Raw genomic sequence first — 18,021 nt, 5'->3', positions numbered from 1 at the left:
TGCAAGCTGCTCTGCAGCCTTCCCCACAGCCCACAGTGGAGCCCTTCTGCAAACCTTCCTAAGCTGAAACGGCCTAAGGTGAACAAACACTTACCATTACTTCATATGGAAAAGTGTGTGAGTGTTCCCAATCCTCAAAGTAACCTACCAAATCATAACAAGTAATGCATAAAATCTGAAATGCGTTCATGTAGAATAAAAGCGGGAACGCACAAAACAAGCTGAGACGCCGCGCGGCCGCTTGCAGACAGCTCAGCTTGGGGGCTTGGTGCTGAGTGTGGCTCCTGGGCAGGAGCTGGGCTGGCCCCGCTCCCTGCTGGCCCCTCTCCCTTGCAGCTGTAGTGGCTCCTGCAGAACAAACGCTGAGCAGTGTTTACACTTTTAACCCTTTTTTGTAAAAGCAAAAATCCCCGTGGTATGTCTTTCAGTAGAGTGAAACAGGTACTAACACAGGTCTGAAAATGAACTGGCGGAAAGCAGACATTTGAAAAGCAGGGTTACCTGCACATCTGGGTGACTGAAGCGCTATCTAAGTCCTGCCTAATGCCGTGCGAGGGTCAGGGTCACTGTCACAGCCTGAGTTCCTCGTAGTGCTTAATTGTCACCAGTTTGCTGGGTGTGAGACAGGACTTCATTGTAGGTCAAGTTTATTGAGCTGCTGTAATGGAAGAAACCGCGTGGACGTGGGAGTTGTTTTTCATGCAGTTAAGGGAAATTGGTGTCGTAATTTTGTTGTAGTTATTTACAAATGAAAGGTTTTTGGCGTCTAATATTAGTTGATGTTATGAAGCTTTAGCTGAGTTGAGATAAAAGATGGTTAAAGTTGAAAGAAGTGTACCAGAAATTAGTTTTCTGGAAATGTGTTTGGAAGATGCGAGGTTTAATTTTTCTTGGCATTATATTGGTCACATGGTGATGTTTTTTTTTTTTTTACGTTGTGGAATGTGAGGCCATTTTCCTGCAAACCGTCTAACTGATTACTTTCTGTAAACGTAGCCGTGCTGCCCTCAGAGCCTGGAGGTGGAGCAGCACCACAGCCTGTGAGAGGGCGCTGCAGTACGAAGTGGGGGAGAAGATCCACGGATTCACAGTAAACCAGGTACGCCCGCCACGTGTACAGGGGAAAGGACTTCCTACATACACGTTCCCAGTCCTTTCCCTGAACCCCTTCAGATTTTAGAGAGCGAATCAAACTGATGTTTCTGCCTCTACACATCTGGTCACCCCACATCAGACTGAACATCGCACATCCACTCGGGTCAGGTTTTGCTGTGAAACGAATTTGCTCCCGTTTGCGTTTCCGGGTTATGGAATAGAGGTTGCACTCCTGTACTTACTTAAGTTGATGTTAAAATAGATTTCATTTGGCTCTTGTTTTGCTTAAACTTTCACGTTGGTTTTGTCTTTACTATGACAGTTGACACATATGTACTTCCCATTGGCTCACTGGCAACATCCTGCTGGGCTTGACGCGCTAACAGGCAGGCAAGCCGCTCACTGGCCAGAGGACCAAGTGTCTGTAATACAGGAATCGTGGTGCGGGTGCTGGTCATGGTGGGAGTGCAGCCAGCAGCAGGGAGACAGGAGGACAGGGTGGCGCTGGGTAGTGTGGTAGGGCGGGTTCCTGGACTGGACAGGGGCCTTTGAGTTCAGAGGGAAGGGGCAGGGCCCGTGGGGGATGGCTCGAGGCAGGGTCCTGGTGCTGAGTCCTGACAGGTGCCACTCAGGTCCCAGCAGACCGTGCAGAGGGGTTGCCGTCTCCAGGACAGTTACAGTAAGGAGGGCCTTACTCGGGGTGGGGTGCTGTCCTGTAGTTTCAAAGTTTGTTTCCAGTTGTAGTGAGAAATAGCTGACATGCATACTGTCTGAGTTTAAGGCGTACAGAATGCCGGTTTGATTCACCTCCTGTGTGAAATGGTTACTGTGATAGGTTCTGCTAATGTCCATCTTATATTATTCAAGTTGTATAGAAACTGATTTAATGAAAAACCACGACTGTCCTTGTTTGAGAAATCGTTCCCGTGAAAGCTGTTAGGAGGCAGAGATCGCACTGTGTCTTCTGCGATCTCTCACAAAGCACAGTAAGCTCTGAAAGATCGGTCACTTCATAGCTGTAAATTGCACAGCAGTGGTGGGCCACGTTGGGCCCACAGCGCCGGGTCAGGACACCCAGCCCTAAGCTCTGCCCCACCAGTCAGCGCAGACGGGTTACTTTCACGGCCTCTGAAAAGTGGGGTGGTGGCGGTGTGCTTGTCCCAGTGACATGTGTTGTGATTGAAGGAGAGGGGCCCCGGCACAGGTGGACGTAGCGCTGTCCCTTCAGTGCCAAGGACTGGAGGTCTACGTCAGGGCTGACACAGAAAGAGACGACTGCCCTCGGGGAGGGTGCCTTCTTTTTTATTGTCCCCTCCTGGGAACTAGTAACTGGTGGGAGCCCCATGAACTAGACGAGGCCACGTGGGGTCCCTGAGCCGCTGCCCTAGGCTGAGGCCCATTGCAGCATTCACCTCCCGGGAGCGTTCTGACATTCCAGTGAGAGCTCTCGTGCCTTGGGAAGGCTGGTGTAACAGAAGGGTTCTGACTCCACCTGCAACGGGCGGGAAATGTTTGGAAAACATCTGGCAAAAAGTACACTCTCTGGAACGGAGCGGTGTGTGCTGTCATCAGCCTCGCTCTTACTGTCCTCGTCCGTGCGCTTCGGGTTTGGAGGAGGGGCACCCACGTCCCGGCGTGGTCTGAGTTTAAGGCGGATGACCTAACGCAGTCGTTCTGAATGCCTTTGCATCTGAGTAGCTGCTCCTGCTCTTGTTGCTTCAGGTAACGTCTGTCCCTGAACTGCTCCTGACTGCCGTGAAGCTCAGCCATGACGGCACGGGAGCGAGGCACTTACACCTGGCCCGAGACGACACGAATAACCTGTTCAGGTGTGTGGGCGCCCTGAGAACCGTTCCTCCAGAGAGCATTCCCCGCAGCTTAAGGTGACAGGGCTGACAGCACCCTGAAAAGGAGGAACAGATTAGGTGCATTTACATTGGCTGCGCGCAGTTAAAGGTGAAAGCCGTACACGATTTTGCGCATTGCAGTCAGCAGACATTTCTGGGAAAGGGGGTGAGAGTAAAACGAAGAATTCTGGTGATCGGCTCTTTGGGAGCCGTGGCGTGAGCCTAACGCACCTGTCCTGTATCTCTGGCCGTAGCGTGCAGTTCCGCACCACCCCCATGGACAGCACTGGGGTTCCCCATGTTCTCGAGCACACGGTCCTGTGTGGCTCACAGAAGTACCCGTGCAGGGATCCCTTCTTCAAGATGCTGAACCGGTCGCTGTCCACCTTTATGAACGCCTTCACAGGTAAGACCCACGTCTGGGCCGGAACTGCGGTGGGGTCTGTCTCTAAGGTAGGTAGGGTACGCGGTTGGCACCCTGTGGGCGAGAATGAACTTGCCCTTCGCAGGTCTGCAGGGCAGACGTTAGCACGGTGGGCCTTTGGGCATGCCACACTGATTGGGTTGTAAAAACTGGGCTTTTGGGAAAAGGGCATCTGAGGGTTTTCTGGAGAAGGTCTCTGGGGAATAGTGCTGTAAGGTTGGGCCTCTGCAGCACTGCTGGTGTTGACGGAGGTGGCGTTTGCATTTTAATTCTAGGAAACAGGAGAATGAATAGTCTGATGGTCAGTGCATAGTGCTGTTGAGAGCAGCTCAGGAGCAGTTACGGAGACACGCTGGCACACAGCTGTCCTTGTCGGCCTGAGAGGTCTCTGGTGCCAGGCCCATTCCTCTGAACCCCGGGCTGGGAGGAGTGCAGCCTCTGTGCCCCTGACATTAGGATTTACTGTGACACTAGGACTCAGGGTGAGGGTGAGACGAGACTTGACAGGACTGTTCCTGCAGGAATCTGGTGTTTTAAAATCTTCCTTTCTTTTGCACCCAGCTAGTGATTATACTCTGTACCCGTTTTCCACACAAAACCCCAAGGACTTCCAGAACCTCCTGTCTGTGTATTTGGATGCAACCTTTTTTCCGTGCTTGCGGGAACTTGATTTTTGGTACGTACTGAGTAGTTGATTGATGCACACTGTGGTATTAGAGGCACTGTTGCCGTGTAATTATTTGTTCTTTTTTAGGCAGGAAGGATGGCGACTGGAACACGAGAATCCTCGTGACCCTCAGACAGCCTTGACCTTCAAAGGGGTCGTCTTCAATGAGATGAAGGGAGCGTTTGTGAGTGTTTTCCTTTTTATGTTGTGTGAAAATTATCTTTCTCTGTAAACTATTGAAATATAAGTAGGTTTAGAAGATCATTTGGTTATGTCATTTAATATTCTCGTCATACGGAATTTACTACATGAGCTGAGCTGGGGGACAGTGCTGTAAGCAGAAAACGCAGGACCGTAGCAGGGCCAGGCTCCCCTCATCTTAGACCCATTGTAGACCAACAGTTGTAACTGGCCTGGGGACCCCATAGATGACCTGCAGGTCTGCAAGAGAGGAACTGTTTTCATGACACAACTACTACATCTTCCACCCTCGTTCCCGTCGAGCACACCACAGAGTCCCCTAGGCTGTCATGTGGCGTGTGAGGTCTCCACTTGTCAGCACAGAAGCTGGTAAAGAAGCCAGCTGCCCTGTGTGAAGCCAGATGTTAGAAAGATTTACGAAAAGTAGTAACCTGTAATAATGGGTTAGGTTAATGGGTACAAGTAAGTACTTTGAGAGTGTTTCAGTTTTAATTCCTAATAGAAGAAAATTATACACACACAGCCCTGTATGATCCGGAAACTCACATCATCCAAAGCTCCTCAGGGACCTCAATGTATTGGAGAACGAGGGATCTGAGAGCTGCTGTCCTGGCCGTGTTCCCCCAGCCCCTGCCATGTGGGGCTGCTCCCTTGCCGGCTGCCTTCTGCCCCTGGAGGCTACTTCTTTCCTTTAGACTTTAGGACTCAGTTTGGGCAGCATTCCCCCCAAGCATCTTCTTGAAACTTGAGTTAGGGTGACAGCCTTCCCTCTGGATGCCCTTGGGACCTGCCTGCAGCATCCTTCCCGTGGCCCTTGCCTGTGGGTGGTGTCACCCAGTGCAGGGGTGGCCTTTTCCAGCAGCCAGGCCCTGCGTCCCGCATGCAGGTCCTGAATGAATGGAATGCTGCTCACACAATGTCTGCATGGACGTCCTGGTGTACGTTTGCTACGGTTTTACTTGCAGGGTGTCCCAGGGTGAGCTCCCGCGGGTTAACCTACTGTGCTGCGCAGGGTGTGTGTCACGTTACGTGTCTCTTTTCATTTGAAGGCAGACAACGAGAGGGTGTTCTCACAGCACCTTCAGAATCTTCTGCTTCCTGACCACACATACGCCGTGGTCTCCGGTGGGGACCCCTTGTGTATCCCAGACCTCACGTGGAAGCAGCTCAGACACTTCCATGCGACACATTATCACCCCAGCAATGCCAGGTGGGGTTTCGTTTTTAAAGTCTGATGGTAGTTTGATTAGGAGGTGACTTGTTGGCACTTTTTATACTGTACGCTTCCGCCATTTGACAACCAAATGAATTTAGACAGGATTCTTCATAGGTTGCCTGTCTCATTGACTCGATGCTCAGTCTCAGTGTGTAGCCACCACTCGTGCAGCCAGCGTGGTGGTGCTAGCACCTCCTGGAGGAGGGCCCCACCCACGGGGGCAGGCGGCCTGGGTGCCTGTAACGCTCTGTGGCCTCGGTCCTTCGCAGTGGGGCTGCAGGTCGTGACGCCGGATACTTTTTGGTAAATTGCCTGTTTCAGAGATCACTATGATGAAACGCTAATACGTGTGTTTATAAGTAAATTAAGTACTAATGTAAAGTCAGATTTGCCAGATTGAGTTAAGTATAAAAAATGTAAATTTTAATCATGAAACTTCAAATATACAGAAAAGTGTAGACCCCAGAAGAGTGGTGCCCGTGCACTGAGTATGCGGGTCTCTACTTTGCCGACAGGTGTAGTGCGGTACCCCAACACTTCTACTTGTAGTCATGCAACGTAAGGGTATTTTCTTACATAAGATAAGAACATTTTCACACTTAAGGAAATTAAAAAAAAGTTGATTAAAACCATTTATCACTTATCCTAAATTAAGACTTTCTAGTTGTCCCCAAAATGTTTGACCCAAATGAGGCCCAAAAATCACATTTTGTCAGTGTGTCTCTTAAGTTCCTTTCCTGTAGGACAGTATCCCCCCCAATCCCTTGTTTTCATTGAAATTGAAGAAAGTAGGTGGGCTGCCCCTGAGCTCTCACCTTCTGGGGCATCAGATTGCCCCTTTGTGGCCTTGGTGGGCATGTCCTGTGTTTCCTGAGAGCTGGACTTGGCTGCGAAGACCCAGTTCTCCTGCATAGGTGCTGCCTGCACTGCACGCCTGCAGTATCCCATCAAACGTCTCGGAGCTGCGTCCACACTGGGGCTGCTGCAGCTGGTCTGCAGGTTCCTACGGTGACGGTGGCCTCCCTCGCGGACCCAGGCTCCGAGCCAGCACACTGTGAGCCCTTGTGGAGCCCCTCGTCTGCCTGTCCCGATCTTGTAATCACTGATGATGCCATCTGAGCAGCCCGTTAGTAGACTTAGCACAGTTTCCACAGAATTCTGTAACGTCTGAGGGCGCTCTCTGTCCGCGGGCTGTGGGTTCCCCTGAGATGCGGTTCTGGTGGGAAAGGCGGCCTGCTGCTTTCCCATCGCTGTCCAGCTTCTGGGGGACATGGTGGCAGCCATTCCTGCATTGACGACAGAGACTTTTTTTAGCCTTACTTAGTTTTATATTTACCATTATGAACCCATGCACCTATTTTTATATGTGTATATATCTGAGGTTGTGATCAAGTAGAATTTTTAATTTATTTTTTATGCTCATGTCCCAACTCTGGCTGGAGGGAGCTCCTTCAGACTCATCGTGTCCTTCTAAGTTTTTAGTCTTCAGTAACCTCTTTGGTTTCTGCCATTCACCTCCCACGCCCCAATCCAGGCTCCTGCCCCAGATGTGCAGCTGGTCATGTCCCAAGGCGTCCGACCAAATGGGTCAGGCATTCACAGACCAGTGTCTGCACGGGAGCCAGGGGCTCGTGCTCCTGGTTTTCACTTTCTAAACCTTTGAGTAGAAGTTTTTAAAGGATCTGTAAGACACTAGTTCCCAAAATTTTAATGTCGTATTGAAGGAAAAGATCAACACTGTCATTTTAAACTTTTTCCTTCTGGCTGAATAGGTTACAAAGTAATTTTAACATAGCTCCTACCTGTTTTTTTTTTTTTTTAACACCTTTATAATAGGTTAAAAATAAAGAGCAATTATTGCCAAATGTACCTTCAGTCGTTCTGTACAATGTGTGTTTTGTTTAAACCACCTATCTTCTAAAAAAAAGAGGAAGACCTCTGGTGTTAGTAAACTACTCAGAAATGGAAAAAATATATACTCCTGTATAAAGTTCATTTAACTATGGAACTGGCTTGTTCCAGCTGTTGTATGCCTACCTTCCTACAAAAAGCCATATGGGTTGATTTCTAATTTTTTAAAACTAAAAGAGACTAATAAGTACATTCCCGAAATTTCAGGTTCTTCACTTACGGCAGTTTTCCGTTAGAACAGCATCTGAAACAAATTCATGAAGAGGCACTGAGTAAATTCCAGAAAATCGAGCCGAGCACCGCGGTGCCGCCTCAGAAGCCTTGGGATAAGCCGGTGAGTGGCCGCGCAGAGCATGCTCAGTGTTCTGTTACCCTGTCTGCCAAATACGCAGGGTACAGACACGCTGGGTGTTAATGATAGGATTGCTTTTCAAACGGGGTTATGGGCTCTGCATGTATGTAAGATCCTCTCAAGCCTACAGAAGGTTGTTATTTGTTTGAAAAGAAAGTTAATTAAAAAAAGTATCTCTTGGACCATTTTATTTTATTTTCCCATCCACCACCCTCTCCCCTTTGGCAACCATCAGCTTGTTCTCTGTACCTAACAGTCTGTTTCTGTTTGGTTTTGTTTATTCATTTTTTTGTTTTGTTTTTATTTTTAGATTCCACATGTAAGTGAGATCATATGGTATTTGTCTTCGATTTATTTCACTCACCATAATACCCCCCGCTATGGGTCCATCCATGTTACTGCAAATGGCAGCATTTCCTCCTTTTTATAGCTGAGTGATATTCCACTGTGTATATGGACCATCTCTTCTTTACCCAACTGTCTCTTGATGGGCATTTGGGTTGCTTCCGTATCTTGGCAGTTGTGAACAGCACTGCAGTAAACGCAGGCGTGCATATAATTTTTTGAATTAGTGTTTTGGATTTTTGGGGTAAATACCCCAGAGTGGAATTAGTGGAATTGCTGGGTCATAAAGTAGTTCCATTTTCAGATTTTTGAGATACCTCCATACTTGTTCCGTAGTGGCTGCACCAATCTGCAATCCCACCAATAGCTCATGAGGGTTCCCTTTTCTCCACATCCGCGCCAGCACTCGTTGTTTGTTGATTTATTGATGATAGCCATTCTGACAGGAGTGAGGTGGTATCTCATTGTGGTTTTGATTTGTATTTCTCTCAGCAGTGATACTGAGTGTCTTGTGTTTGTTGGCCTTGTGTGGGTCTTCTTTGAAAAAGTGTCTATTTAGGTCCTCTGCCCATTTTGAATCAGATTGTTTTTTAACGTTAAGTTGTATGAGGTCCTTATATATTAGGTTGGTGCAAAAGTAATTGCAGTTTTTGCAATTATTTTTAATCTTTTAAACCGTAATTATTAGTTTGGTGCAAAAGTAATTGCAGTTTCTGCAGTTATTTTTAACCTTTTAAACCGTAATTACTTTTGCACCAATCTGATACTTTTGCACTAATTTAGTAGATTGGATATTAACCCCTTATGGGATATATCACGGGCGAATATCTTCTCCCATTCAGCAGGCTATCTTTTCGTTTCGTTGACAGTTTTCTTTGCTGTGCAAAAACTTTTTAGTTTGATACAGTCCCATTTGTTTATTCTTTTGTTTCCCTTGCCAGAGGAGACATATCCAGGAAGACATAATTAAGAGCAATGTCAGAGAGTTTGCTGCTTATGTTTTCTGGGAGTTTTATAGTTTCAAGTCTTACAGTTTCAGGTCTTTATGCCATCTCGAGTTTATTTTTATGCATTTTGTAAGAAAGTGGTCCAGTTTCATTTTTTTGCATGTATCTGTTCCATGCCCCCAACACCATTTATTCAAGAGACTGTCTTGACCTCACTGTATGTTCTTGCCTTCTTTGTCATAGATTAAATGACCATTTAGGCATGGATTTATTTCTGGGCTCTCTATTCCATTCCATTGATCTGTGTGTCTGTTTTTATGCCAGTACCATGCTGTTTTGATTACTTGTCATATAGTTTGATATCAGGTAGTGTGATAACCTCCAACTTTGTTCCTCTTTCTCAAGATTGCTGTGGCTATTTGGGGTCTTTTGTGGTTCCATATAAGTTTTAGGGTTATTAGTTCTAGATATGTGGAAAATGCCACTGGCATTTTAATAGAGATTGCTTTGAATCTATAGGGATTGCTTTGGGGAGCATGGACAGTTTAACAATATTAATCCTTCCAATCCATGGGCGAGGAATATCCTTCCACTTACTAGTAACTTCAGTTTCTTTCTTCAGTATTTTGTAGTTTTCAGAGTACAGGTATTTCACCTCTTTTTGGGTAAATTTATTCCTAGGTATTTTATACTTTGGATGCAGCTGTAAATGGGATTTTTTTCTTAATTTATCCTGATCATTCTTTATTGTTGTGTAGAAGCACAACTAAAATATGTTGATTCTGTATCCTACAACTTTACTGACATCATTTATTCTAGTAGTTTTGGGGGAGTCTTTCTCAGACCATTTACACATCTACATAACCTAATGTGAACCCATTCATTCATGTTCTGCCTATTTCACATATCGCATCTTACAGAGGGAATTCCAGATCACCTGTGCCCCAGACTCACTGGCTGCAGATTCCTCTAAACAGACAACCGTCAGTGTCAGCTTCCTCTTGCCAGAGTAAGTATCCGTGCAAAAGGAGAAGACATGCAGGTGATCAGGGTCAGAGTGGGTTCTCGTTCTCCACTGGTGTGGATGGTGGGTGGTTGGGATTCAGGGCTCCAGCCGGTGGTAGGTGTCAGGAGAATTTTCAGCAATGTCTGGGCTGGTTTGGGGGGAAATGGCTTTGGGTAGCCGTGCAGAAGAAAAGTCACTTCTTTCTCACTGCATTGTAAGTCTCACTCCTAGAGAAAGACTGACTCAGAGCAGCGGTCCTTAACATTTGGGGTCACAGGTGTGTGAGTATGAGAAGAGGGCTGTGCACGCTGCCTCAGCAGTTTGGAGGCACAGACGACTCGAACTGTAGAGACTGGACGCCGGAAGAGTGTGCAAGCCGAGGACGCCCATCGCCTTGTGTGCTCCCGGCTGCCCATCTCCACCCGGCTCCTGTCTGCCGTGTAGTGCTTACAGCGCCTTAGAGGCGAAGACACGCTCGGCACCCTCCTGCAGCAGCATTCAATGTGCAGCCCAACTGTCTCATGGTTCGAGTCCAAAACAACCCCCAGTATGAGAAACAGTTCCTCGCCTTTGCCCGTATAGCTATTCAAATAGAGGTTGAAATTCAAGACCGTCTAGTAGAACATCAGCTTTTTTGGAAATGAGTGGCAGTGTGGTAGTGGTTTTAATGAGTTTGAAAACATAAGGGACAACACTTTGCTCTTTTTTCTCCCCTTTTAAATGAAGCATCACTGATACATTCGAAGCCTTCACATTGAACCTTTTGTCTTCCCTCTTGATCGGTGGACCCAATTCCCCCTTCTACAAAGCCTTAATCGAGTCTGGGCTCGGCACAGACTTCTCTCCTGATGTCGGGTAAGCTTCATCACAGGGTCACATTAGTACCTCACCTTTGGGAGCAGTTTTGACTTTTGACAATGTCTGGCCATGTTTTTGGTTGTCACACCTGGGATGGGTTTCCTGGCATCCTAGGGATGTAAGCTGCTTCACATCCCACAATTATAGGACGGCCCTATCATGCCAGCACACAGCTGTGCCTTAGCTTATGGTTTCAGTAAGCTGCTTCTGTCTGCAGCAGGGGGGTTTGGGGAAAAACGAAGAAAGGAGAAAATGACACTTCCACGATCTCAGAATGGCATACTGCGGCCTTTTCTAAAAGTCAGCTCATTAAATATATTTTGAAATCTTAAGATTTTGTAACACTCAGCAGTTATCTATTTCTACATTTATTTTGCCCTAACTCTTTTTGAGATGTAATGATGTTTGAAAATGTTCAAAGGACACGAATGTAATGTGGCCAGTTATGTCTGAGAGCAGATGTCTGAGGACGACACTGCTTTCGTTGGCTTGGTTGTGTGGGACTTGAGAGTCAATGCTCTTAGCTCCGTTCCTTGGCGTAGTTGCTCTCTTTAAACAGCGTGTGGTAAGTGAGTGGTGGGAGCCCCACGGGCTCTGTGCATGCTCTCCTCTCGGGTTCCAGGTACAACGGCCACACCAGGGAGGCCTACTTCAGCGTGGGCCTGCAGGGCATGGCCGACAAGGACATTCAGATAGTCCGGGACATAATCGACAGGACGTTGGAGGACGTCATTGCGTACGTACAGCCCTCTGCTCTGATCCCCTGCCTTCTCCGTTGTTCAGCTATCTACATTTAGTGGTAGACATGTTCTCCTTTCTGTTGCCTCCATCACCCAAGTGGAATTCTGGCTCATACGGTAACAGTTTTTAACTTTTTGAGGAACTTCCAAATCACATTGTTCTGCACAGTGATTGCACAATGCCCACACCACACCCAACATATGTGAAGGTCCAATTGTCTCATCTTCAGCACGTTCCAGTCCTCACAGACCTTTTAATTTTCTGGGTTTTATTATTCGAACCATCTGGGTAGGCTTGAAGTGGTTTTAATTTGCATTTTCTTGGGGACTAATGACGTATGGCTTTTTTCATGTGCTCATTGGCCACTGTCTTTGGAGAAATATACATTTCTTGGTCCATTTTTTAATTTGGATTATGTGTGTTTTTAATTTATTTATAGAGTTGTAAATGTTATTTAAATATTCTGGATTCAAGGCCCTTATCCGACACATGATTTGTGAATATTTTCTTCATTATACGACGTATTTTTTTGCTCTCCTGATTATGTCCTTTGAAGCACAAAAGGTTTTACTTTTGTTGTCGTCCACTTTACCTGTTTTTTTCCTTTAGATACTTGTGCTTTTGGTGTCACTTGAAACCATTGCCTAACAGAAGGTTACAAAGATTTACTCCTTTTTTCTATTCTGAGAATTTTGTAGTTCCTTTTTTAAAATTTACTGGGGTAACATTGGTTAATAACATTGTGTAAGTTTCAGGTGGACAATTCTGTAACACATCATCTGTATGTTGCATTGTGTGCTCACCACCCAGAGACTAGTCTCTTTCATATATTTGACCACTTTACCTTCTTCATCCTCTCCCCACTCCCACTTCCCCTGTGGTAACCCCCACTCGTGTGTGTCGATGAGTTTGTTTGTTTGTTGGTTGGTTTTGTTTTATATCCCACATCAGTGAAATCACACGCCTCTTGTCCCTTCCTGCCTGTCTCACATGATACTCAGGACACATCCATGTTGAAAATGGCAGTGTTTCATCTGCTTATGGCTCAGCAACACTCCATTGTATGAACGTGCCACAGCTTTATCCAGTCGTCTACTGATGGACACTTAGGTGGCTTCCATATCTTGGCTATTGTAAATAATGTTGCAGTGAACATAGGGGTGCTACTATGTACCTTTTTTTGAATCAGTGTTTTCATTTTCTTCAGATAAATACCCAGAAATGGAATTGCTGGGTCATAAGGTAGCTCTATTTTTAATTTTTCAAGATACCTCCATACTGGTTTCCATAGTGGCTGCACCAGTCTGCAATCCCACCAACAGTGCACTAGCGTTCCCTTTTCTCCACATCCGCGCCAGCATTTGTTGTTTGTTGATTTATTGATGATAGCCATTCTGACTGGGGTGAGGTGGTATCTCATTGTGGTTTTTATTTGTATTTCCCTGATGGTTAGTGATATTGAGCATCTTTTCACATGTCTACATATTGGCTGTCTGTTACGGCCTTTTTAAAAAAATGTCTCTTCATGTCCTCTGCTCATTTTTTAATTGGGTTGTTTTTTGTTGTTGAATTGTACGAGTTCTTTATTTATTTTGGATATTAGCCCCTTATGAGAGGTGTTGTTTGCAAATATCTTCTCCCATTCGGTTGGTTGCCTCTTTATTTTATTGATGGTTTATTTTTGCCATGCGGGAGCTTTTTATTTTGATATAGTCCCATTCATTCATTTTTGCTTTTATTTCTTGTGCCTTTGAGGTTAAACTCATAAAATCCTCTCTGAACCTAAGGTCCATAAGTTCAGTACCTATGTATCTATGCAGTTTATTGTTTCAGGTCTTATGTTTAGGTGTTTGATCCATTTTGAGTTAATTTCGGTATATGGTGACAGCACGCTAGTCTCATTCTTTTGCACGTGGCTTTCCAATTCTCCCAGCACCATTTAGTGAAGAGGCTTTCTTCACTATTTTCACTGTTTCTTCCCTTTCTTCACTTCGCCATTGTATTTTTTGGCTCCTTCGTCAAAAATTTGTTGGCTATATATGTGTGGGTTTATTTCTGGGCACTCAATTCTGTTCTGTTGGTCTGTTTGTTTTTTGTCAATGCCATATTGTTTTGATTATTGTAGCTTTGTAGTAAAAACATTTATTTCTTTTCAATGTCTCCATTCTTAATATTTCTTTAGGAAAGGATTTGAAGGTGATCGAATTGAAGCTTTACTTCATAAAATTGAAATACAAATGAAGCATCAGTCTGTCAGCTTTGGACTCGCCCTGACGTCTGTGTGTAATTTCTCACCCACCTTGTCTTTTTTATGTTACTTTTATAATTAGTGGTTCTTGAAAATACAGGTTACTATTCATAGCATCTTTCATTTGAACCTTGAAAGTTAATGTTGTTTGGATCTGACATAAATTTATTTTTAATTTAGTTTTATATTTTGTCTTTTTACTAGCTTAAGTGTTTCTTGACAGCTATTTTTATGTAAAATAGATTTACATGGAACACTTTAAATAGCGGGGATTTATGATAACTCTTGATCTGTTGGTAATTGTATTTTCTAAAAATAATTTTGAAACTTGAGCTTTTTTATTTTAATAGGAAAACAAGGTTTAAAATGAGTTTAGTTTTTCTTCTAATCAAAGAATGACTTATTTTTTAAATATAGAAAAGCAGATCTTAATCAAATGTCATAGCTTTGGTAGTTACTGAGCTAAGGAAGAGTGTGTGGAGTAACGCGCTTTGTGGATTTCACACCCTTTGTTCCAGTACATAGCTTCCTGTTGGAACCACGATGGGGACCCTGTGGAGCTCCTGCAGCTGGGACGTCACGTGGCTCAGTTCAGGCAGTGCCTCAAGGAAAACCCCAAGTTTTTGGAAGAAAAAGTGAAACAGTATTTTAAGGTAAGAAAACGGGAGAATTTAAGTCTGTAATTTTGAAGTTGAGTTTTATAATAATGACAACAGCATTAGGAATATAATCTATATTTAAGTCAATTTCTGTTAATAGGTGATGTAATTTCTTAATTATTAAAAATTTAAATGCTCATATTAACTTAAAAATGCAATTTTCCAGACTCAGATGTCAGTTGTTGTTTTTATATGAAAATATGCATGTATGTATTAACAAATACCTGCATGTGTTTGGGGTCTAGTTTGTTAATAGAACGTATAGAATAGGAGGCAAGTGGCCTATATGTGTGACTGTTCTGGTTCTTGGTGAAGCACCGCCTGGAGCCTGGCTCCTTAGCTTCCATAGACTCCTGGGCCTCTTTTCTTGGTCGTGGTCCCCAGTCGATAGTATGGCAGAACTTACGAGACCTGGCCAAGGGGGTAGGACGGCTGAGTTATTGAGAGTTACTTTGCATAAAGTGTTTGTTGCACTAACACTCCCACCTCTCTGTAGGATTACACGTGAGCGTTGTGTGTGTGTGTGTTTAGTTGTTGAAATGAATCAGGGAAGCATGTTATGTCACCTAACATGATTATGTTACGTCAGCATCTGTTTTATCCTCATAATTTATAACATAATGAAGAACTCACCTTTTGAGAGATTAATAGTGTAATAAAGACCAGATAAAAATTATTTTCTTGTATGTTGTCTGCAATTCAGACTAAAGTCAGAAATGTATAATACTGAAAAGTGCAAAGTCTCCTCGTACAGCCAAGGTATAAAGACAATGCTGACTGTTTGCATGTATGGTTCCGACACAGGAACCATAATCGCCATCCTAATACCCGTAGTAACAGCACATGTGGATTACGTAGTTACTGCATCGCAGGTATGGTTGGGAGAATTTTATCTGGCTCTTACTTTCTGAAAGACCACGGGGAGGTGAGTTCTGTTGTGGTCGCTAATGAAAATGGGACAGTGGCACTCGGGACCAAGGGCACACTGCTGGAGGCTGCTTTGGTAAGTCTCCTGTAACGTGGCTTTCTGGTTGCTGTGCTTGATGCAGAATAATCAGCATAAGCTGACTTTATCAATGACACCAGATGACCAGTATTCCGAGAAACAAACACAAATGGAAACAGAAAAACTGAAGCGAAAGGTCAGCTCTCTTTCCCTGGAAGACAAGCAGCAGATCTATGAAAAAGGTCAGACGCTTCCCTGGACACTTATTTGTGAGCTGGGAGGTCCCAGGAGGTGGGTCTCGTCTCAGTGAGGGGTACGGGCATGAGCTGTGGCGAAGTCTCCATTTGGGTCCGTGTGGTGCAGGTGCGGTGAAGACAGAACGTTGTATAATTTCTTACAGCGTTGGACATGCACTTACCATAAAGCCTAGGGGCCCTACTCCTGAGTATTTACCCAAGAGAAGGGAAAGCTTATGTCCACACAAAACTTGAAACAACACACTACCACCAATCTGGTATGTCCACACAATGGAATAGTGCTAAGCCCCAAAGAGGAACAAAATACTGCACACTCAGATCAATGAATGTCAAAGACATCCTGCTGAAGAAAAGTAGCCAGACACAGAACACCCACTGAGGGTGTCCACTTTCATGAACCCTGGAAATGGCCAAAGCACTGGCAGGCTGGGAGCCAGGAGTGGGGCAGGGGGTGGCCTGCTGCCAGCCCGAGGGGACTTCCTGGGTGCTGGAGATATGCTGTGTCATGACCTACCTGATGGTTCCATTATTCATTTGTCAAAACTCATTGAATTCTAACTCTGCAACTGAATTGCATCATGTGGACATTATATATCAATACGGCCTGTTAAATATGTGCATGGTGCGCACACAGATACACCCCCATTTTGGTCACACTGACTTGGAGGTGATTTAGTCTGGTAAAGGCAAAGTAAAGGTCAGCATGTAACCTCTATCTCTGAGTTCGTCAGACGCACAGCTGTTTGAAGCTCCTCTGTAAATGTAACGTGTTCTTTGTGAATGAAACAACACCGACTTGTGTTTTGTGAGTGCCGGATGACAGGTTCCGTCTCCATTTTTGTTTTTTGTTTGGGGTATATTTGACACACTAGTTTCAGTGCACGTGAAGTGCTGTATGTATGTATTGTGAGCTGATCCCCACAGGGCTTCTAGTTAACACGTGTCACCAAAGAGTTGTAGTTGTTTTTCTTATGAGAACACTTAAGATTTACTCTCTTAGTAACTTTGAAACATACAGTATGAACTATAGTCACCGTGCTGTGCATTCCATCCCCAGGACTTACTATTTTATAACTGGAAGTTGTCCCTTTGACCCCTTCACCCATTTTCCCACCCCAACCCCTGCTCTGGCAACCTACCAATCTGTTCTCTATATCTGTGAGCTAGCTTTTCTTTTGTTTGTTTGTTTTTAAATTCTACATACAAGTGAGACACTTGTTCTTTGTTGATTTATTGATGACAGCCATTCTGACAGGAGTGAGGGGGTATCTCATTGTGGTTTTTATTTTCGTTTCTCTGGTGATTAGTGACCTCAAGCATTTTTTCATATGTCTATTGGGCATCTGTGTGTCCTCTTTGGAGAAATGTCTATTTAGGTCCTCTGCCCATTTTTTAATGGGATTGTTTGTTTTTTTGTGTTTCATTGTATGAATTCTGTATATATTTTATATATTAAATCCTTATATGATTTGCAAATATGTTCTCCCATTCTATAGATTGCTTTTTTATTTTGTTGATATTTTATTTTGTTGTGCAGCTTTTTATTTTGATGGAGTTCCCACCCATCCATCTTCCATTGCTTTGTCTTGGAGGTTGTTTGTTTTTGTTTGTTTGTTTTTTGCTATTGCTGTTTCTCTAGAAGATATTTTTGAATTAAAGTTATTGGGGTAACATTGGTTAATGACATTCTAATTTTAAGGTGTGCAGCATTATAATCCAACATCTGTGCACTCTGGTGTGTGCTCACCACCCAAGGTCTAGTTTCCATCCATTACTATATATTTGACCCCCTGTACCCTCTTTGTTGTCCCCTAAACCCTTCCCTCTTGTAACCACCAGTCTGTTGTCTGTGTCTATGAATGTCTTATTTGTTGGTTACTTTTTTTGTTTTATATCCCACATGAGTGAAATCATATGGTTCTTATCCTTTTCCACCTAACTTATTTCCCTTAGCATAATAGTCTCAAGATCCATCTCTCTCGTCACAAATGGCAATTAAATGGATATGGCACGTATGAAAAACAGTATGGAGGGTCCTTAAAATATTAAGACTAGAATGCTCATATGATCCAGCAATTCCATGTCTGAGTATTTGCCCAAAGAAAACGAAAACACTGATTCGGAAAGACATACCTACCCTTATGTTCAGGTAGCATTATCTACAATAGCCAAGACGTGGAAACAACTGTCTCCCATTTTTAATTTGCGCAGGACATAATTTCACACCTCAGCAACAGAATGGACACTCCCTGAGTGAACAGATTCCTGGCCTGCTGTGGGGCGTTCTCTGTTTTAAAGGAA

General features: G+C 44.4%; 1 protein-coding gene across 2 annotated transcripts in view; it reads left to right on the top strand.

The window, feature by feature from the left end:
• PITRM1 (pitrilysin metallopeptidase 1) overlaps positions 1 to 18,021 on the top strand; it is a 31,341-nt gene that overhangs the window by 1,292 nt on the left and 12,028 nt on the right. For both annotated transcript variants that reach the window (XR_013993802.1, XM_081056423.1), the window contains exons 2-14: positions 997 to 1,099; positions 2,818 to 2,924; positions 3,197 to 3,348; positions 3,928 to 4,042; positions 4,121 to 4,217; positions 5,284 to 5,444; positions 7,569 to 7,695; positions 9,926 to 10,014; positions 10,738 to 10,866; positions 11,492 to 11,605; positions 13,793 to 13,889; positions 14,377 to 14,511; positions 15,567 to 15,705. Coding sequence is in view for 1 of the 2 variants with exons in the window: in XM_081056423.1 (XP_080912549.1) it covers positions 997 to 1,099; positions 2,818 to 2,924; positions 3,197 to 3,348; positions 3,928 to 4,042; positions 4,121 to 4,217; positions 5,284 to 5,444; positions 7,569 to 7,695; positions 9,926 to 10,014; positions 10,738 to 10,866; positions 11,492 to 11,605; positions 13,793 to 13,889; positions 14,377 to 14,511; positions 15,567 to 15,705 (1,565 nt within the window). In the remaining variant the exon portion in view is untranslated. The remainder of the gene's footprint in view (positions 1 to 996; positions 1,100 to 2,817; positions 2,925 to 3,196; positions 3,349 to 3,927; positions 4,043 to 4,120; positions 4,218 to 5,283; positions 5,445 to 7,568; positions 7,696 to 9,925; positions 10,015 to 10,737; positions 10,867 to 11,491; positions 11,606 to 13,792; positions 13,890 to 14,376; positions 14,512 to 15,566; positions 15,706 to 18,021) is intronic.

This window comes from Rhinolophus hipposideros (genome assembly GCF_964194185.1).
Source record: "Rhinolophus hipposideros genome assembly, chromosome: 1".
In the NCBI taxonomy this organism is placed as follows: Eukaryota; Metazoa; Chordata; class Mammalia; order Chiroptera; family Rhinolophidae; genus Rhinolophus; species Rhinolophus hipposideros.
Note: the sequence above shows the minus strand (reverse complement) of the source record. Positions and strands in the feature narration are given on the sequence as shown.